This window comes from Dermacentor silvarum, chromosome 9, assembly GCF_013339745.2.
Source record: "Dermacentor silvarum isolate Dsil-2018 chromosome 9, BIME_Dsil_1.4, whole genome shotgun sequence".
Lineage (NCBI taxonomy): Eukaryota > Metazoa > Arthropoda > Arachnida > Ixodida > Ixodidae > Dermacentor > Dermacentor silvarum.
In genome coordinates, this window is record NC_051162.1 from 163,446,261 (window position 1) to 163,467,949 (window position 21,689).

The 21,689-nt window shown below is 46.0% G+C and overlaps 1 protein-coding gene across 1 annotated transcript; it reads right to left on the reverse strand.

The window, feature by feature from the left end:
* Window positions 1-5,346: 5,346 nt before the first annotated feature.
* LOC119464052 (uncharacterized) lies at window positions 5,347-21,242 on the reverse strand. Its single transcript, XM_037724873.2, has 4 exons — window positions 21,128-21,242; window positions 13,171-13,427; window positions 8,904-9,063; window positions 5,347-6,127 (listed from the first exon to the last, which is right to left on the reverse strand). The coding sequence occupies exons 1-4, from the start codon at window positions 21,240-21,242 to the stop codon at window positions 5,925-5,927; spliced, it is 735 nt and encodes a 244-aa protein (XP_037580801.1). The 3' UTR covers window positions 5,347-5,924.
* Window positions 21,243-21,689: the final 447 nt, after the last annotated feature.

The window sequence follows — 21,689 nt, forward strand, 5'->3', positions numbered from 1 at the left end:
CAACACCCTCGTAGCCCCTCACCTTCGACTGTCTCGGTGCGTGTCGCAGCTCCCGCCGGCCGGCGCCGAGTAGCCCGATCCCTGAAGTTTCGTTTCTGCTGTTGAAGCGAGTGTGGCCGAATTGGGCCTCCCGCCGTTGCTTCCCTCTGCGCTGCAGCCGCAGCGTTGCTGCGACCGTCGGCACGTACACGCGTGTGTCAGCGCCACGCAAGAAACGGCGACCTTGGCGTGACGCCGTGGTTCTTTTTTTTTCTCCGCGCGGTGTTTGAGGGGTCTCGCCTAAGCTTTTGCTCTATGGAGGTGTCGGTACAATGCGGTCGGAGGCGCCGCCACGTGATTAGGCACGTTGCTGAGAGCATTGTCGGTGCGCGGTATGTTCGAATTAACCATCGCAGATGCTTTCGCGTTCGAATAACTAGGGTCCTCGTGATACTTCGCCAATCTATAATGTACCAGCACGTTACGTTGCGTTGAATGTGGCGGTCACGTAAATTTAGCGGTGCAGCCAGCTTGCACATTGGAACAAGCGACCGATGCGTTTCAACAAGCGACCGGCACGTTGCAGATACGACGCACCCGCGCGGACCTTATCGTCAAAATGATCTGCGATGTTGACAAAGTGTGCCTAGTGCCAGTAGCTTCGTATGCGCTGTGCCTCTAACGTTTAGTTCGCGTTGAAGCGAGAGACAGCGCAAAGGTCAATTCGCTCGCTGCTGCGTTTCCATTGCTTCACCTTTCGGGCGAAACAGGCTTTTTTCTTCTCTTTTCTTTCGCGGTCCCTTGAAAAACGTATCAACGGGACGTTTTCTTCTTGTCCAAATTGTCAACGATCGCCTTCTGAAAGGCGTATAAGTGCGCGCACGTGATCTTGGGAATGTTTTCGCACGCCACTGAACGCCTGAGCATGTCGAGTGCAGGGAGCGTTTGACCGTAGGGCTGCGCCTCGGTCGTCGTTGCAGGAAGCGGTCCTCATCTACTTTCTCGCTAAGCATCGGCTAGACTGTGACGTGGTCCAGTACGCTCGACGTGGGGACCAATAAGAGATTGCGCAGCCGCGTGACGTAGTCAGTTGCTTGGCGACTATGGATCCTGCCCAGATCCCACTGTCCCGGTGGCCTCGCTGGCTCGGCCGCCGCCGCTGTTGCTCACGCGTTCGTATGATCCGTAGCGGCGCGGCAACATGTTCGGAACTGCCGATTTTTTTCGTATGTGAATAATGTATTCGGCCGGGGAATGTTACAAATTCGTATCACACCGAAATTCGTACCAGCCGGGTTCGTATCACCGGGGTTTTACTACTCACAGGGGACCCTGATCATAAGAAGAAATTTATAGAATAAAATTGGGCTGGAGTGCATACAGCAGGCATTACCAATTCTGACTGGAGATTACCACTGTCGTTGAAAAGAAAAGTGTACAATCATCGCATTCTACCGGTGCTAACATATGGGCAGAAAACTTGGAGGTAACAAATAATGTTAGGCCTAACGTTAAGAGACGGGAAGAGAGCGGTGTGGATCAGAGAAAAAATGGGGATAGCTGATATTCTAGTTGACATAAGCGGAAAAAGTGGAGCTGGCAGGCCATGTAATGTGTAGGATGGATAACCGGTGGACCATTAGAGCTACAGAATGGATACCAAGAGAAGGGAAGCGCAGTTGAGGATGGCAGAAAAGTAGGTGGGGCAATGAAGTTAGGAAATTTGCAGGTGCGAGTTGGAATCAGCTAGCACAAGACAGGGATAATTGGAGATCACAGGGACAGGCCTTTGTCCTGCAGTGGACATAAATATAGGCTGATGATGATGTTCGAATTACAATCCGAAGCTAGCATGTCTGGAGTGGTATGTAAGTTGTACTTGATGAATTTTCTGACACCCATCTTACTTCGAGAAATTCAATTAGCTCGATAACACACTTGTGCTTGGTGGAGGGGCCTAGCAGAATGAAGATGTATGCTGCACTCTTGCGCAATTGTGTGCATGCACACAATGTATCTGCCCTTCATGAGAGGGCGCTCTGCCCGTTGCATCTGTTGCACAGCGTGTGATGCGATCGTAATTCACCATAATGGCAAACACTGTCCAAACAAAGTACCGCCCCCTAGTGGCCGTTCGGACCTCAAACAGCAGCTGAAAAGCAGATTTGTCTCAGTTTTCGCGCAACACAAATGTTTCTCGTATATTCGATTTACAATCCGAAGCTATCACGTCTGCAGCTTGTGTGTAAGTAGTACTCACAAACTGTCTGACGCAGTTTACGTTTGAGAAATTCTGCTGGTTCAATAAGACACTTGCGCTTTACGGAGGGCCTCAAAAATGAGGATGTATACCTTGTACTTCGGCACACATGCCTGATGCACGTCGCTTGTGTGCTTGCTTAACATCGCCAACAGCTATGTTGTACATTCACTTTCACAGGGTGGAACGGAGGCAGATTTTTCTATATGTAGCAAATATCCAGTGGCACATACTCAAGGTGGCACATGCCCACATAGCACATCAGCCTACAAATTCCAGGTTCAGCCCTCCAAATGATCAGCTAACCGTTACAGAAAACAGGGTTGAACTCCTCAAGAGCTTCGAATGAAAAAATGTGACCTTTGAAACACAAAAGAGAAACACTACATCAGTTTAGATTGATAAAAAGTTGTGTCAAAAAATATTTTCATGCATTTTGTGGTAACGGTATGCTTGTTACGCAAGAAAATAAAGGTGCTCCTCGTTTTCAATTTCACACTGAAATCCCAGTATTGATTATAAATGTGATCCCACAGATACCAAACCATTCTTTTTTCATATATGGGCCATTGTCGCTCAGTAAAGTTATTGAAACTTACTTAGCTCAGCATATGGCTCTTTTAGAATACAGTGTAAGCCATCTTGACCAATGAGAAATTAAGGCGGGACGTGGCTTTGAAAATCAACTTCCCGATTTCTCCATGGATTTTGATGAAAATTGGCACAAATGTTTAGAATGTCTCCCCGATACTTCCATAAAAGTTTCAGAGTGATACCTTGAGAACATTTTATTGAGCAGAATTTTTCTCTCTTGAACTTTCTGGAGGGCCTGGGGAGCTTAAAAAACATGATGGAAGGCCCGTTGAGTATTGACTGCATAGCTCAATGCGTGCTGAAGGTCGTGACAGTCTTACTTTTTATTTTTTTTCGCAACACAAATTTTTTAGATAGTCATTTTTCAAGTTACCTTCGCACCAAGCACACTTTCGGGGTGAACGCATAGCCATGCCATAAATTTATAAAAAGTAAAGATAAAAATGCGAGACTGTCTCGACCTGCACTGTAGTCCAAGGAACGTGACAAAAAAAAAAACAGAATCAAAATAGGCTAAACGGTAACGAAGAAATCAGCTCCAGAAACTGAGCAGAAAGGCGAAAAAACAGTTTTGAGAAAATGGCTCTCTAAGTTGCACCTTCTCTTCAGTTCTCTAAAACGCACCAAAGTTGTAATCTTTGATGCGTTTTGTGACGTGGGGCTTCTTGGACATGTGGCCTCTGGTCTGCTGAGCCTTCGTTCTGCCTTTTTCATGTTTGTATGGCATTCTTTACTGCTGCTCTACAAAGAGCATGGTGCCTGGGTTTCAACCAAGTGAGGTGCAGAACTATGTGGGCATAAATATACAGTAGTTCTAGCGTTGTATCTGCAGACTGCCTCATTGATGGCAGCCTCTAGTGCAGTCAGTGAGGCATTGTTTCTTTTGGTAGAATCGACCATGTTACTGAATGAAGGCTCTCAGCAGCCTTCTGAATCATCTTCCATTGACAATGGCTATGGAGGTTACGAGAACCACTGATAGATGGGCAGCAATGCAGCTGCTAGGTGCTTTCCAGCCTGTACTTTTGTATCATGCCTCACTTCTGCAGCCAGGTGTCTGTGCCAGCCCAAGTGGCCTAGTGAATAGAGCTCATGATGAGGTTCTCTTTATGAATTAAAGGGGTGGTATGATAGGTATTGTTACGAGATATCGTGGCATTACGATAATAGAGTCTGCGCGCGATGTGCCAAGTCGCGGGTCCGAGGTGCCGATGTGCGAAATGCCTCGTCGCGGGTCCGCAGAATAGACGCTCGACGAGCTTAGTCGCGCAGTCCGAGGTGCCGATGCGCGAAATGCCTGGTCGCGGGTCCAAACGCTCGGTAAGCTCAATCGCGCAGTCCGAGGTGCCGACGCGCGAAATGCCTAGCCGCGGGTCCGAGGAGTCGACACTCGATGAGCGATGTGCCGACGCGCGAAATGCCTAGCCGCGGGCTCGAGGAGTCGATGCTCGATTAGCTTAGTCGCACAGTCCGAGGTGCCGACGCGCGAAATGCTTAGGCAAGGATCCGAGAAGTCCGTGCGCGATCTGCTTCATCGCTGAGTCGGAGACGCCTACGCGCGAAAGGCTTAGCCGCGTGTCCGAGCATTCCGTGTCCGAAGCTCGATCGCGAAGTCCGCGTCACCGATGCTCGGAATGCTTAGCCGCGGGTCTGAGACGTCCACAAAAAGCGGAATCGGCCACGCTACTGCGATGTCCGCGTAGCGCCCGCTTTAACACTCGTCGAGATTACGGAAACTGTCCAGAGCTCGCGAGGAGACCCCAAGAAGCAGAGCAGACGACGCCATCACGGAGCGAGCACCGGACCAATGGCGAACCGCGCTGGAGTCACGTGGCGGGCGCGGCCAATCGGTGGCTCCGGCACGACCTTCAATCATTTGCTTTTTGTGTGCTTGTTTCTATATGGAGGAGATAGCTGAAGCGACAGATTTGAAGACGGAGAAATGCGTTTTCCAACGAGACCAAGATGGCTGCGCCGTTCCGGAGATATAGTGGCTTGAAAAACGCCGTTTTTTCACGATTTCCGCGCAATTTTTCGGCACCTTTTTTTTTTTAGAGCACTTCTACTTGGTTTTCAGTGATGATATTTCGGAATCAGATAGAATAAGAGTTACAGAAACTGAAAATGTGATTTTCAAAAAATCGATTTTTTAGCCATTTTTCGCGATGCGAAAGCCGCGTCCCCCCTTAGCCAGGTATGAGCGCATGCTGTAAAAATCGGTGATGACACAGCGAAATGGTGCAGGAACTTCGGCGTTAACACCCATCTTTCGGTTTTTGTGGCTTGCCAAACCGCTTCTCATGGTAACAGTGACATTTTTTCGGTATTGTAATAGGGCAATTTGCTAATACAGGTTCACGTAATTTTATTTAGTGCCTCTCAAAGTTCACGAGATATTATCGAGAAAGATGTCGAATGTGGGAACCTGAATATGGCATAGGAAAGTGTAGGGCAAAGCTGAAAAATGTTTGCAATCAAAGCTGGAAACAGAATATGGCAAATCATTTCCGCAGAAGCCTACAAGGCGGAAAATGGTTGAACGAAACAAAAACCGTCATCCAACTGACTGCAGTAGGAAGCTACAAAAGCAGCGAAGACAAAAAAAAAGACATTTCATTGTGCCTAATAGCTTAACATTAACACACAATTATGTATAGCATTTGCCTTCCAAACATCTGATTTGCAAATGGTTACATGGCAATGAAGCCTCACACGTTTGTGCAAACTTCCACCACCACCTTGGTAAAGATACCCAAACGAGTGAGTGAATGAACATCCAGTTTATTAATTATAAAACATAAAATCATAAAAGCTTTTTTTTTATCACAAGACTTGATCATAAACTATTAAGTTTATAATCATAAAACAGAATCACAGAACCATGCACTTTGAACTTACAGGTAGCCACACAAGCTACCAAGGAAAGGGAAGGCCACACAGGCCTTGGAACAGCACATCCTAGGAACACCTCATTCCAGGATCGCCTCATCTTAGGAACACATTTTTAGCTGGAACTATATCACAGGGTGGGGGGTGATCTCCTATCCCACCTTTTCCTGCCTTGTGTCAAGTGTTGCACGTCCAGAGAATTTTAGAAATTTACATGGGAGGAACTGTGCACAATGGCCACTGAAGCAGGTGTAGAGCCTTGCAGTGGACTGCTGCCAACTCCGACAACGTCTTCCTCATAACGTCTCTTCCTGCCGCCACATCTGTCAATTGAGCCTGGCAGCCATCTTCGTATGAATGCGAGCACCTCTGCAACGTCCGCCTTCTGCTTCCTGCATATGATGTCTGCACAGAACAGAAGTAACAATTAAAAAACATAAAAACAGCAGCAGACAGGTGCCAAAAGAAGGGTATCGCATTTTCGAGACTATTAGTCGCATTTCCACGCCAGAATTTGTGCGTATCTTACAATGGTGCAACTTATATATGCGTAAAGCCATGCATGCTGGCACGGCCAATACAAAAACTTCTTTTAATCGAGCACGCTATGCCGCAGAAGTAATGTCAGCGACGTACCTGCACTGTCACATAATAGTTACTTTGCGGCTGCCAACGACGACACAGTGATGTAGTCACCGTAATTACATTTGACTATACCAACCAAGCTAAAATAGGTGTGTCTTACATAGACTGGTGCGAGTTATATGCCAATTTTTTTCTTCGAAGCTCATGTGAATTGGAGGTGCAACTTACACAACGAAGCCAGAGTAAGCACAGGGCAAATTCATTACTAAACTGCAATGAAATGTCTGAAACAATAAAAAAAACGTTGCAGTTTCACCCGAAGGAAAACTATCGATTGCGATCGCAAATGCGATGACAGTTATACGACAATAAGCACAGCAGTTTATCGGCCGTATACACTTGCAAACATTCGCTTACTATCCAAATTGACAAGCATGTTGTCGATTTGCTACGCATGTTGTCGCATGTTGTAGCTCATGTGAATTGGAGGTGCAACTTACACAACGAAGCCAGAGTAAGCACAGGGCAAATTCATTTACTAAACTCAATTGAAATGCTGAAACAATAAAAAAAAAAGTTGCAGTTTCACCCGAAAGGAAAACTATCGATTGCGATCGCAAATGCGATGACAGTTATACGACATAAGCACAGCAGTTTTATCGGCCGTATACACTTGCAAACATTCGCTTACTATCCAAATTGACAAGCATGTTGTCAGTGCGCGCACAGCTAAACGTGAATAGATCAGGCTCGATGACTGTGGACACTGCTGTCAAAACGCTGGCGTAAGGAAGTGCGGTAGCAGCAGCGAGTGAAGTGACCTTTGAGCTGTGTATCGCTTCAACGCAAACCGAGTGGTGAGAACGCCACACGCACAAAGGTATGGGCCGTCGTCGCACCTAGACTCGGCCCTCGACGTAGATTGCTTTCAAGATAGGAGGAGCGCAGTTGCGCATTGTGCCATTGCCACCAGTGTACTGCGTCACCCCCTCACTATGATGCCATGCACGCGACGAAAGAAGGCACACGTCCAACCCTCTTTCCTCTCTAGAATGAGCTCGATTGAGCCGCGATCGTCGGTGCCCCTCGTGCGCTTTCACTGGCACCTATAGCATGCGGTGACGGTGTTATCGCCCTTCGACTTTGTACAGAACATCACAGCAATGTCCAAAATGCGCCTGTAGTGTCCATATAATTGCTATCACAATAAAATGGAAGTGGATCAAAAGAGAATTTGCTGCAGGTGGGTGCTTAACCCACATCTTCTGCAATGTGTGGAATGCAAGTTTAAACTCTGCGAAAAAAAAACTAAATCAAAGAATGCTTACACACAGGATTAGTGCTCATCCTGTGCGTAAGTGTTCTTTGCCATCTTTTTGCACTTTTTAACCTTGCAGTACATCGCACCAACTTGCCCAAATAGAGGCAGGTACTTCTCTGCATTACGTGTGCAGTGCTATACCAGTTAAGCTTCTGCGGCGGTCAATGTCCCCACCCACATTCCCAGACTTTTGTGTATGCGTACCAGACTAGCCCTGGGAAGTGTTAGAAAAGCACCGCTCACGGCCACGGCAGCAGATGAACATTGTTTAAACGATCAGTGTGGCATACTAGTAGGGCTAACCTTGTATGCATGTACACATGTAGCCTGTAGATGTCAATACACATGTAGACTTCAAATTATTTCTGTCCCGGTGTTACATTTTGACGATAAGCAAAAGGTACAATTGGTATATGAAGTGTTTTGGTTACCGAGAGCCCTCCTTCATAGAAACGTGTGAAGCAACGGTGGATGCATAAGACACACTAAAATATGCGAGCTCAATATGTCGAGATCGCAATGTAGTGGTAGGCATGTATATCGTATTTGATAGTGTGATAGTGACCTGCACCACCTAAGTTCAAGGTTAAAAGTATTTGAAAAAATGTTTCAGCAAGGACTGGATTTTCAATAAGTATGCACCAGGTATCAAGACGATACCGTCGCTTATGCTAAATATCCAGCAGCGTGAACGTCATCAGGAACGACCATTTTTTGAAGTGTGCTGAGGAGGTGGTGAGCTCCGATGGCGATGATGGGAACGACAGAGAGATGGAAGCAGTGAAAAATAAAATGAAACTTGATCCGTGGTGCTCAATCTTGAACAAGTGCGAATTTATTGTGTAACCAGATTGGATCAGATTCTGTGGTTTCATGCCCCAGAAACCCAGTCTGATTATGAGGCACGCCATAGTGGAGGACTCCGGATTATTTTCGGATACCTGGGGTTCTATAACGTGCACCCAATGCACGCCACACAGGCATTTTAGCACTTCGACCCCATCAAAATGCGGCTGCCACAGCTGGGGATTTGTTTCCGTGACCTTGTGCTTAGCAGCAGAAACCTAAAGCCAGTAGGCAACCATGGTGGGTATATTGTGTAACCATAGTGTGCATTAGTATTCAGCATATCACTTGCCACATTGTTCGTGGTTTTAAGGGTATTCATGTGCCTGACATGAGCAAGAGCAACACCCAATTAATTAAAAAATAATAATAATAACACGAGTAAATGCAGCAAAAATGAGGCAGCAACAACAGGAAAAGAAAAATCACCTGTTGCAATGCTGCATATCCGCATGTCTATAAAGGCCTTTTTGCCCTTTTTTCCATGCAGGCTATAGAGTAGCTGAACCTTGTGACCCATAATCCTCTTCATCACGGTAGTTGCCACCTCTCGTAAATTGGAGCCCCCGAACTGAAGAAGATGTTCGCGCTGCAAATAAGCCCAAAATGTACACAAGTCAAATAACTGTTAAGAGGCACATGACATGCTGCAGCAAAAAGAATCTGCTGACACATCAATCAATGTTCACCTGCTATAGCAGTGGCAAGGTCTGCCACATAATATACAACTGACCTCCATTACAACGAAGTTGCACCTAACAACGAAATACCTTTGTCGTATAGCTGCTATTTGTTATAGGCATGTATTTTATACATGCTCCTATCTATAAGAAGTAGCTGAAATTTACTTTATTAATGAACACCCCAGAAGAGTTTTCACCATGGGCATTGCCCTGAGGTTCCGCACATATTTGATTACATGTCTGCTATTCATTTACGCATGCCGTGTATGCAAGGTAGATGCTATACCATTCAACCGCCAAACCTGGTCAAACTAAGTTTTATGTTCTTGACTGAAATGTTCCTCAGAATCTTTTAGAATGGCAGCCCGCAAATAAATGCCATGAAACATAACATTCAGAGCACATGGCTTTTATCTTAAATCTCCTCAGGCTTATTAAATATGAAAAGTTCAAAACAGCATCAGTGCTCAAACATGATGGTGATGATATATTACTGGCGTGCCTCCTTATGGGCAGCGTAGTGGTGCCTGTGCTATGCCATTATTGGCCCTACTTTAAAGCTTTAAAGGGAGCTGGAAATTTTGCCGCACCCGTGTTAGACACACGTATAGTTTTACAGTCAAACCTTGATATAACCAAGCTGTACTTCCAGCAAAAAACTTAGTTATATAGAGAATTTTGTTATATTGAAGTTCGTTATAACAAGTTCTGACTGTAACACCATCTGAGGAGTTCAAGTGTAATACTAAACTTTGCTATCACTGTTAGTGCTTCATCCTTCGAGTGAAACTGCCCATTTCTTTTTTATATCCATACTTGTTATATCAAGCATGAGCAGTATTATAGTTAAATCAATGCATACAGGCCTAGTTTGTAAAGAAGCTGTTCATGTTAGTTTGGCTAGACATGTCCAGTAACTAATTTGAACATTAATTTTTGGCCTCAAAGGCGATGGCCTTTGAGCAACGGAAGCAGAAACAACGCCAACGGGCCCTCTCGTTCACAGTGTGCTCGTACTCATGAATAGAAATAAAAAATCTAACCAAATGGTCTGAAACATAGTATATAAGAGTGTTATTATTATTTATTAAAGTTTTTTTGCCACTTGAAATGTGTGAACTGCACATACTCTCGACAACGAGTTGTTTGTGTTCATCCATGCTACAGTTTTACTACTCAATAACTCAAAAACTAAATACATATTTATAACAATGTCTAAACAATTTCCTACAATACATTTCTGTGCTTCTGAGTAACTTTTGGCGACATGAAAATAACACTAAAGATCCGCAGCGCCACACAACTTTTGCGAGAAACGCCTGAACCACTCGACTGGAAGGCCTTCCAAGCGTGCCTGTGTGACACGGGTACTACTAGGCTCACCAGAAATGATAACTAGGGTGGTGGTTTGGACAAGTTGGTATTCCACGAGATTGGGTTGACATTAGCACAACTCAGAAAGAGTGAAGGAAAAGTAGAAAGAAAGGAGGTAAAAATAAACAGGATACTTTTTTCGTAGTGTTCCGCTGTCTCTCATTACTTTTCGTCTCCCTTATTATTTTTACTTTTACTTATTCTGAGTTGCATAAATCTGAACACAACATCGTGCAGAACTTATGTTCAGCCATGAAACATAGCCAATGCACATCCAAGTCATTCCCACGAACTTGATCAGAAAGGCATCCATAATTATGTGTCTCGTGTGGCCACTGATTCTACATTTACGTAGACATCGAACCTGGTGCGAGAACTAGTCTGCCAGAGGAGAAATTCAGAGATGATGACTAATGCATAATCATTCATCTTTAACTATCATAACGATGAACACACCATATGTTTAAGCAGCATCAAAGAATGTCCACTAAGCAGCACAGTAGAGAACCTTAACATAGTGTGTCCAAAGTGTATTTTCCTCATTAATTTAGTTTATCTCCCTGGAGGCAATAAAGTGATTGCTACACAAAGTGGGAGCGGTATACTAGTACGTACTTCTAAAAAGGCAGTCATGAAGAAAAACTAAACAGGAAGAAAAAAGCAGTAGAGCAATCAGAAACTGCAAACAACACCGATTAAATACAAAATGTAAGCATGTAAACACAAAGCTTTTGTGCGAATATACAGAGATTATTTACAATTCAATTTTATCTTCCTGAAAGACAGGTTTCTTGAAGAAGTGGCTTTCTACTGCATGATGAACTTCAGGAAGGCATCACAGAACAGTGAACAATGCCCATGTTGAATATGAAGTTACCAGATGCTATTGGTGGCACTAGCTGTAGTGTCCATACTTTTTGGAATGTAGGAAGGCAACCCTGGTAGAGAGCAGGTGAGCTTCCAAGATGGCTGCGATGTAGCACAAATAAACCCATGTGCGCTCTCAACACAATCGGTCGTAATCAGTTCTATTACTTGATCTACGACACGTTACAATGGCAGACCGACATGCCAGACCTGGACGATGCAGCTGTACCAAGTAACAGTGACCTTCCAAGCCACAGCACAGCTACTCCTAGTGAACCTCTACCAGCAACTCCCAAGACCGCCTCACAGCGGTACCCCCAACGAACCAGGCAACGCCTTCAGCGCCTGAAAGACTATGTGTGAACAAAAGTGCATTTTTCTTTTTTCTACTATGTGTTTGAAAAAAACTGAATTTCCCTTCCCTGAGGGGATGATGTAGTGTCCATGCATGAGCACTTTTTGGAACGTAGGAAGGCAACCCTGGTAGAGAGCAGGGGAGCTTCCAAGATGGCTGTGATGTAGCACAAATAAACCTGTGTGCGTTCTCGACACAATCGGTCGTAATCAGTCGTATTATTCGAACTACGACACGTTACACTAGCTATATATATATGTATAGATATATATATATATATATTAAGAAAAAGGATAGTAACAGAATTTGCTTGATGTGAAGCAGGAAATACTTATGTAATTTGTGGCGGTGAATGCAAGAAACAATGTTTCAAGTGCATCTCAAAGAACAATCCAAACGAGAACACAAGAAGTGATTACGGGCAGTTCTGTGGCCTTGCACCTGCTACTGGATTACTGCAACTTATGCAAGAGGACATTCGGGATGATGAGCATGTTTTCACATTGATCGCGTAGCCAACAAAGGTGTGATTCAGTGTGGTGGGACACAGACAATGGCAGGCTGAATATTATCTTTTTTTTTTCCCCACAGAATTAGCGACACATACTCCCAGTATTGTGATGTGTTGGGTGGTGTCATTTTTGGATGGATTCAAAAAAAAAAAAAAAAAACAGCAGCTGGATAATCTTCAAAGCAGCACCAAATTACCAAAGCAGATTCCAATTGAGGCCGGACAAAATGTCACCATATAGCCTAACTTAATTTAAACAACCCAGTCAGTCCTCCATTTCCTTAACCAGAGTGTGCAGTACTGGGCCAGAAACATTTACGTCATTTTGTGGGACTCAACGTCATTAAATTCTATCTTTGTCCCATCAGCTAAGCGATTTCACCAAGTCTCAATGGCAACCTGTGCTCTCTCTTTGATGAGGAAGTTAACAGAGTTTTTAAAAGTACATACAGTCATCACCTTTTGGGAGAGAAGTGCCTTTTACAAACTATTCAGTCTGCTCTACCCTTAAACTTCCTTCTCAATACATATCAAAATACACCATGTCATGAACCTCAACAAACACATATCAGATTTTGGCTACTTAACAGAACTCATGGAAACCCACACAAAACAGAGTTTCACAGAGAAGTGAAGATGGAGTTATCAGCAGTGGTTGAACAACCGAAGGTTGCCAACATTTCACCAAGGAGACTAGTTTTGTCAAGTTTCCCTGTCAAAACTTTAGTTTCAGAGACATCCCTTGTCCGACCACTGCTGAAGACTGATGACAGTGTCTTATTAACTCTAAAGCGACAACCAAGCTATTTGCAAATAAAGCAGAAAAGCCTAGATAACATATGAGCACTTTTCATATGATTACGGGCAAACATTTCAACCACTGTGATAAAAGAACAAGGTAAATACCAAGGCAGCAGCCACATCATCATCTTGGACAGCTTCCTCTAGTGCTTCGAACTCTTCCAGCGTTTCTGCGGGCATCTTCGGCAGCCTGACTGGAGGTGGCTGCAGAGAATGTGTGTTCTGGTTCGGCGAGGCCTCCAATCGCGCCAGCCTGTCCAACAGCAGCTGCGTGTTGTGCCTTATCTGCTTCAGCTCGTGAATGCTGTCACACTGGTCTCTGCGGATATCCAAGAGGAGTCGAGCGGTCCGAAACTCAGCATCTGTAACAAGCAAGCATGCACATTTGCCTCCATTTGGTGCCTGTAAGCGTAAAGATCTTTTTAAGCAAGAAGCAGGCAGCACAGATGTCAGGCTACGTCTAACATTTACTGTGGATAATATGAACACAGTTACAGTACTGAGCAAAAAGATACAATATTTTGCATTTGGGTCCTGCGAGCTAACGTGCTCAGAATGTTGGTGCTGCGTTATGCCAAGCCTAGAACAATAGTTTCTAAAATATGCACTGCAATTGTACTTTATTCGTACAGCACACCCACCGTGTACATAATTTACGCATTTCAACAATGTATCACAAGAAACCCTAATATCAACCAGCAGTGAAAATACGTGCGCAATGGTGAGATATTTTAATAAGTGAGGAGGTCAGCCTAGCGTTTAAACCGTTTGGCATGCTACTGCAGGTTTGCTATATAACAAGAGACGAATGGACACGAGAAAAATAAAATAACTCGCATGCATCCACTCACACCAAAGAGCGGAAAGGGGAAGCAGTCAGCACCATGAAATCAACTAAGAGGAAACTGGAGCTTTACGGCCTCGTAGATAAACAAAAAGTTCTCCATCTCTATTCTTTTGGCTGCGCCACCGAGATGTATAACATTTCGGTTATTAAGGATGCCGTAAAGCTCCACTTTCTGTATTTTCGATTTTGGCAAGCATGAGCGCAGGATGTCATCGATGACGGCAGAGAGAAAATTACGGCCGCAGTCAGTGAGTAATTGGCATAGAGCATTGTGCACGAAGATCACATCATAGAGGAGAAAGTCCGCTACGCAAAGCCCAGCGAGCTGGTCAGCCCGTCTGGTTCTATAGTGGGGAGATCCAGCAGTACGTGTGATGATCTGTGATCGCACAGAAGCTGTGTCTGTACACAGGCGCGGATCCAGGGGGGATGTCCGGATGTCCTGACCCCCCCCTCAGATTTCTGCATCACCCCCTCGCTGACAGGGGGATGGCCCTGTCGCAAAAAAATATGGCCACCAGCATTCTTCAAAAGTATTTTTCGCGAGTACCAGTGGTATTAGCCATGTAGAAGTAAAGCTAGCTCGCTCACAAGCTTAGTTGTATTCCGTAGGGGTGCGGTGGTGCGAAGTTGCCGTAGTTATTTTTTCTCATGAACACCTTGGACCTCCTGGCGCCGGCCGTGCCTTACTCGTCCCGTCGGTGGCGTCGAATGAACGAGGGGATGTCCCTTTTGCCAAGCACGCCGATGTCCGCGCGAGCGCCTTCGCGCCTGATCAACTTAGTTCCCCCTTGGGGTGTCATTGGTTGCCTCATTGGCTGTCATCGGTTTCGCGACCAACCTGCTTAATGAAAGAGGTCTCTCGCTGAAGTGTTCATATATAAATAATAACTAACAGCTAAACTAAGAACTACGCATAGGCAACATTTTTTAACTGTAGCACTCATTGTGATCACAGTTACACGTTGACAATATCCAGCACGAGCACAGTACCGTTCGTACGCTACAAGTTTTTCATTGTAACTTCGCAGTTTTATTGTTCTACATTAAGCATAGGAGGCTCAAAGCCGCCGGATCCGTTTTTCTGAGTGGGCGTTCTCGCGGAGCGGGGCGAAGCCTCGAGCAGCGGCTGCGAAGTGGGGGAGCGTGACGTCAGCGGCCAACGCCAGCGCGCGGGCCTAGGATGGCGTCGCGTGGTTAGAGAAATGGGAGCAGATGCGCAACTTGTGTAAAAGGATGACGTCGCGTGGGAAACAAAGCATGAAGACGCTGGCTCGCGCTCTCGGCTACTACGCCACATCGTTCTTCTTGTTGGTGGCGTCGTGAGTTTTCATACGCGGTGATACGCATATCGTAAACAACCAGCGTAGTGGTTGCCTCGTTGGAGAGGAGCGTTAGTCCTCCAAAGCAAACGAAGGTGTCTCAGCCAAACACAAAAAACCTTCTCAAGGAAATCAATGTGTCCCAACAGAACTCCAAAGACGGACCCGTCCTTATACGCATTTATAACGAACCTGCGACAGATCATCCAAAATTTTATTTTAAGAAACAATACACGCTAGATATACCGGGTGTTCAAAATTAAGCTTTATGGTTTTCTTAAAATTAGGCACTGAGAGACACGTGAAGACCACCTGCGCAAATAAGTTATGTGCCCAGGCGGACTGAGATGATAATTATCGCTGTCAGCAGCCGAATCAACTAAAATTGAATAAGTAACTTATTATTGACTGCAGTAAGTGTGTATGTTTGTATTAAAAGTTAGAGGCAGTCGTGTTTCTACACAGTTTCACTTGGAAGAATTCTAGCATGTCTATGCTCCGAGATATCCAACTCCAAATTTTTAATTGTCGTGCGCATGATTACGCATGCAAGAGAGTGAGGATCGGCGCAAAGCTCCTCTCTGATGTGACGCGGCTGTTGAGTGCGGCGTTTAGTCTGACAACGCGGCGGAGGCATTGGCAAGGATAATCACTGCCCCCCTTCTCCTCACGGCTGGCGAAATAAAAAAAATCGAGGAACCCGTAACCACTGTCGGAACACGCGTCCGTGCAGCCTGTAAAGATGGCGCAGCTGCCATGCCGAAATAATGGCGCGAGCGGAGAAGCCGGAGGGCAGTGCGCGTGCGTAATGGTGACTAGACGACCGGGCATGATCCTTGCCTGGGCTACGCAAATAAAGTGACTGCTGATTTCCAAGTATTGTAAGTTTTATTGAAATCAAGAGCAACAACTGCAGCATCAACAGCAGAAACCTTTTTAGCTATGCTAACGAATATTTCATACTGCCGCTTTAAGTTTGGTGTTGTCATGCAGAAATCATGACAACACTTCACCCATCAAGATGTCAATGCCCTAAAAATGTTCAAAATGCTTCTCTTCCACAGCAACGCAAGGCATAAACCGCTTTCGCCTCGACAACTCTGCGCAGTACGACAATTGAAATTTGGAGGCGGATATCGCGGAGCATGAACACGCTAGAATAATTATTCCGACCGGCGACTGATACTGTGTAGAAACACGACTGCCTCTAAGTTTTCAATACAAACATACCGACTTACTGCAGTCGACAAAAAATAATTGTTCAATTTGAGTTAATTGGGCTGCTCACAGCGATAATTATCAGCTCACTTTGTGCCCCCCTGGTCACATAACTTATTTGCACAGGTGGTCTTCGCGTGCCTCCCAGTGCCTAATTTTAAGAAAACCATAAAGCTTAGTTTTGAACACCCTGTATTGAACACAGCCATGTGCTTGGCACAACCGCCAAGCACATGGCTGTATTGGGTAACGTCCTTTTCCTATAAGCTCATAGAAACCGATACCTGGCTTCGCTATAGGGCTTCTTCCTCGTTCGGGGGTTTTACGTGCCAAAACCAGTTCTGATTATGAGGCACGCCGTAGTGAAAGGCTCCGGATTATTTTGATCACCCGCGGTTCTTTAGCGTGCACTACAACGCAAGCACACGGGCGTTTTTGCATTTCGCCTCCATCGAAATGCGGCCGCCGCGGCGGGATTCGATCCCGCGATCTCGTGCTCAGCAGCGCAACGCCTGAGCTGACTGAGCCACCGCGGCGGGCTACAGGTGTTGCTCTAGCCGTATAAAACGCGGGTTTATCGTGAGCAGAAACGGTGAATTTCGGTAAATAAGAAAGGCTACTATCATCATCATCATAATTGACAGAAGCTGACCCCCCCCTCGGAAAAAGCCTGGATCCGCCCCTGTCTGTACAACTATGGGCGGAACTGTGCGACTGCCCATGGAAGTACAAGGCATATGCGATCAGTGATGGAATAACTACGCTCAGCGGCTACCACGAGCCAGCTGGCATAGGCTACAACGCAGTCATGTCCACACTGGTGTTGGAATAAGACTGCACCTATGCTGTGAGCTGTCAGCAGTCAAAACTTTAGTTGGGGCAGATGAGTCAAAGTGCATTACAGAGTTGAAAGCTAGTTTACAGCTACAAAATATTCAATAAGACAGCTATGTAAGGTTTAGGAAAGAGAACGAATGTAGTGGTGCATCCAATAACGCTCATTTAGAATCTAGACTGCATTGTTAGTAGAAAAAATGAAAGAAAGCATGGTGTCAAGTTTCACTCAGGAAGCCAAACAATCGAGGCTAGAGGGTTGATTGAGAACTTGACTTAACTTTATTGCTGGCTCCCAAATTTGTAGCAAATACAGTTAAACCTGCTGATTTTGTCAGTTTTGCACCAGCAGCAACTGAAAGCACCTTCTCCGCCACGACAGAATGTGAAGCGGCGGCGTCGCGCTTGGCGCGCCCAAATTCACGGCAACTGTGAGGCGAGAACAAACGCACATGTGCGTGAGGCGGCCCTGCATCGCTCGACCCTGCGATCTTGCCGCCGTGGGCGTGACCTTTCCCCCTACCTTCATTCAAACCTGATCCCACCGCTTGCTGCAGCTGGCCTAGCCCGCCAAGCCGGCAGGCACTCTCCTTTTTCATGTTGATGTTGCCGAAGAAAAAAAAAAGTTATTTGCTTTTCAACGCGCTGGCAGCACCACTCTTTGGTTACTGCGAAAGTCTCTGCGCTTCACTTCACTAACCTGACACTAGGTGACACTATAGGGATGTTTATAGTCCGACGTAACGCAAGCGCGCGCACCCTATGTAAAGTTGGCAAAAACGACCCCCTCTATTCACCCTTTTCACGGGGCAGTTTGCTCTACAGGAATGAGATGGCGCTTTCGGCGGCGCGCCATACGTTGCCTCAGCGAATGCGCACGAATAACAACCGTTACTGCTTGTGCCCTGCTACAGTGTGATCAGCTGTCGGAAATGCAAACTGGGTGTTCGCTAATGCGCTGTGCCCTGTTCATACTGCAAAATGTGCAACAATAAAGGGAAGACGTGTGCGATAGTTCGCTGCAAAATTAGTGATTCACATATTAAGGAATGGAATCAACCTGTGTCGCCGCTTCTACATAAGCACTGCCTGTGTTGCCGCCCTTCGCGATGCACGGCTTTCCTCGAGGATCAAAAAAGATAATTCATCTGCCAGCGCTGTATAGCTAACCTCCAAAGAAAGGAGTTGAACTCCGGAATGTTGGCACTTAAGAGGGAGTACCGCTTGTTACAAAAGGCAGTAGTGCCACTTACTGGTATAGTAAGCTTCTCGCACGTCATCTACACACATCCACGCCTACTCGCACGCAAACTTACGCCCACCCTATCGCCAACATAGCAATAATAAGTGAATGGGCGCACACTTGAATCAATGTGCCAAAGCATGAGTGACGACTACACCGACAAGACACGAATGTTTGAAGCTGAACGTTTCGTGATGGTCCACAGAGTAAGTGAGGTACAAGCGATAATACTTCCTTGCTACAAGCAACCATAAAGTACAGAACATTTACATTCCAAGCTTCGTGCACAGCAACAACAAATCTAACGTAGCAGAGCACACCCGCGAGTGATTAGGCTGAAAATTCAGACAGTGGCCGCACCGAGGAACTTTACTGAGTCAGAAAATATGACAAGTCGCCGCTTCAAATTGTTTGCCAAGCAAAGAACGAAGAGCATACTGATCCCGATTTAATTGATAAGTGGAAAGCTTGGACAACTTGGAATACATTTCTAGCACCGCTTTTAGTACAGAGGTCAACACTCATGTCTAGAACAACGGAGCGTCTCGCTCGGGACTGCACGAGCGACATCTTCAGTTTGAAATAGGCCACATCTGAGCATGCGCGGTGCCAATGACGCGCCTGCCTCGCATTTTCTCTCCTTGTTTATCGGTGCGGCTGCAACAACTGCTTTGGCCGGCAGAAGCGCTGTCAACGGTGTAGCGCTGTCAAAAAAGAAAAACGCGCGGAATCGCCCTGCTCCGCACCTTTATACTGCAGGCTTATTCTTAGTTTGCGGCATCGTCATACCGCCTTTGCGTCGCCCATATATCTCGCGCATCTCACCATGGATTTTGCATAACGCATTGCGTTTATTGTCGTCTGTTAGGAGTGAATTTTACAAACCTACTTTCATCAATTATTGCTCGTCAACCCACCAACGTTAGTTGCTAATAATTGTAGGTTTCGATCGCACATACAGAAAAATGCTGCATAGATATCCTGAACTTTTGAGATTTATTGAAATTAACACATGTGCCTCAAGAAAGCTTTCAAATGTAAGCACAACATACATGAGTAGTAAGCAGAGGCATTTCCTTGTGCGTTTCGCGAGCGAACATTGTCAATAAGAATAAGCTTAAAGCATAGCTTGCACTGGGCGCCGAGAATGATTCACTTCGTTTGTTGTTTGTTTGCTTGTTTGTTTTTGTTCTTGCGCTACACCGTTGACAGCGCTTTTGATGGCCAAAACAGTTGTTGAAGCCGTGGCGATAAACAAGGATAACAATGCAAGGCCGGCGCATCATTGGCACCGCGCATGCTCAGATGTGGCCTATTTCAAACTGCAGATGTCGCTCATGCAATCTCGAGCGCGACATTGCGTTGTTCTAGACACGAGCGTTGACCTCTGTACAAGCACCATATACGCTGCTCGCGCCGTTTGGACAAGGCGCAATGAGCTCTGAAAGCACTTACATGTTCTCTAAAGCTGTGGCCAAAGCTTCGTGTCGTCCAAACCGAGGTTTGCTGCGCCACACCGGCGTCATGCGCTTGCATTGTAAACGCGGAGGCAGTTAAAGCAAGCAATGGACGCGTCACCATGTGATCAAACATGGCAGCGCCCACGAGAGCGCCGCAAAAAGGGTCAATAGTCAAGCGCACTGGCACAACCAATGTAACCGGCAACTTCCGACGGGCCCGGCGCCCCGTATTGGCTCCTGACAAATTCGCAAGTTGGTCGCGCCGACGCACAATGCGATTTCGCCCGAACAAATAAAGGCGCCCACGCCACTTCGCCAATGGTCGCAGACAGCCGTTAAAAGCGGCACGCGGGCTTGGGATCGTTCTGCGCATGCTCTAAAGATAACAGCCGACAGCGCGCGCGTCGGAGCACACAGGAGATGGCGTTTCGGCTGGCGCAGCGCAACCAGCGTAGCGTGACTGGCCGCAAACAATGCTGGCTGCGCGCTGATAATGTCGTACTATAAACGGGCCTTATACGACACCATCGGTAAGCATCGAGTAAATACGGTAAGCGTTTCTTTTTCGAAGTTTCGTGCCGAACCTGCATACAACGAAATCTTCTTTATAACGAAGTTTTTGGGGAATTTGTCAATTTCGTTATATCCAGGCTTAACTGTACAACAGGAGAAAGAAGTGGCAGCTTTAAAAAGATGCTCCACAGTACGAAGGAAGGAAAAAGGCTAGGTGGGAGCATGACATGACAGTCTCAAAGCCGAGACATAAAGATTGTAAAGAAAAGGCTCATGGGAAATATAGGCCTTCGCTATGTGATAGGCAAGCAGTAATTTCTAGCCAACAATCGTGCCGGGCCGACCATGATGAGGACATCACTAAGAGCTGCCATGAACCAAACAATGCCTTGAAAGGTCCAGGTAGGGCCTATTTCCCAAGAGTCAACGTGCAGGAGGCACTCGAAGGAAAAAAGAAGGTCAGCATCAGAGAAGGCTGCCTTGTCCAGGCTAGCTGCATGGTGTCATGCTCCCTGCTAGCCCTTTTCCTTGCTCCATACTGTCACGAAGCTGCTAAGGACTTATTGAAAATCAACATCCAAATAGAAAGCAGTAGTTATGAAAACAGCAAGGAGATAAAGCTTACCAGGAATGTCTTCGGCATCTAAGTAGTCTCGCTGCCTTTCAAACTCCACCTTTTTTTCCTCCAGACGTTTCAAGCTTCGCGCCAGAATACGTGAACAAGTCAGGGCTTCCTGCATACCGCCATATGTACCACAGTTAGCCTAGACTGCAATACGCACTCTCCATTTCATTCTAACATACCTAACGTTATCTAATTAAATGAAGTGTATCAGTAATTGAGGTAAATCGGCACTACTGGGTGAAGTCGTGCAAGATATACTCAGGGTTCGTACAGAGCATCTGACTGGGAAACAAACAGTATTCGTATGCACACACACTGAAAAATGGTGAAATCCCCTTAGCAGCAATTCCTTGCGGCCAAGCCAGCTACCGAGTTGGACACACTTCAATCTCTTTGTGTCACTTTTATAAGTTGACTTTCCCCAATGTAATGATGTCAATCACTTTATGGCGTGATGGTCAGTAGTGCCTGACTTTGGCCAAAGATAATCGTCATGTTAATGCGGCTGAAAGTTGTCTTCTCGCCAGGCATTCCTAGAGCTCGAAAAGGAAGCGTGATCAGG

What these genes read in the sequence shown, in the direction of transcription:
- LOC119464052 (XM_037724873.2), bottom strand. Translation starts at nt 21,242, where the DNA reads ATGCAGGAAGCCCTGACTTGTTCACGTATTCTGGCGCGAAGCTTGAAA. An exon ending in AGATGCCGAAGACATTCCTG is followed by an intron (nt 13,428 to 21,127) that starts GTAAGCTTTATC and finishes TGCTTGTTACAG; the next exon opens with ATGCTGAGTTTCGGACCGCT. An exon ending in GATATGCAGCATTGCAACAG is followed by an intron (nt 6,128 to 8,903) that starts GTGATTTTTCTT and finishes TGTTCTGTGCAG; the next exon opens with ACATCATATGCAGGAAGCAG.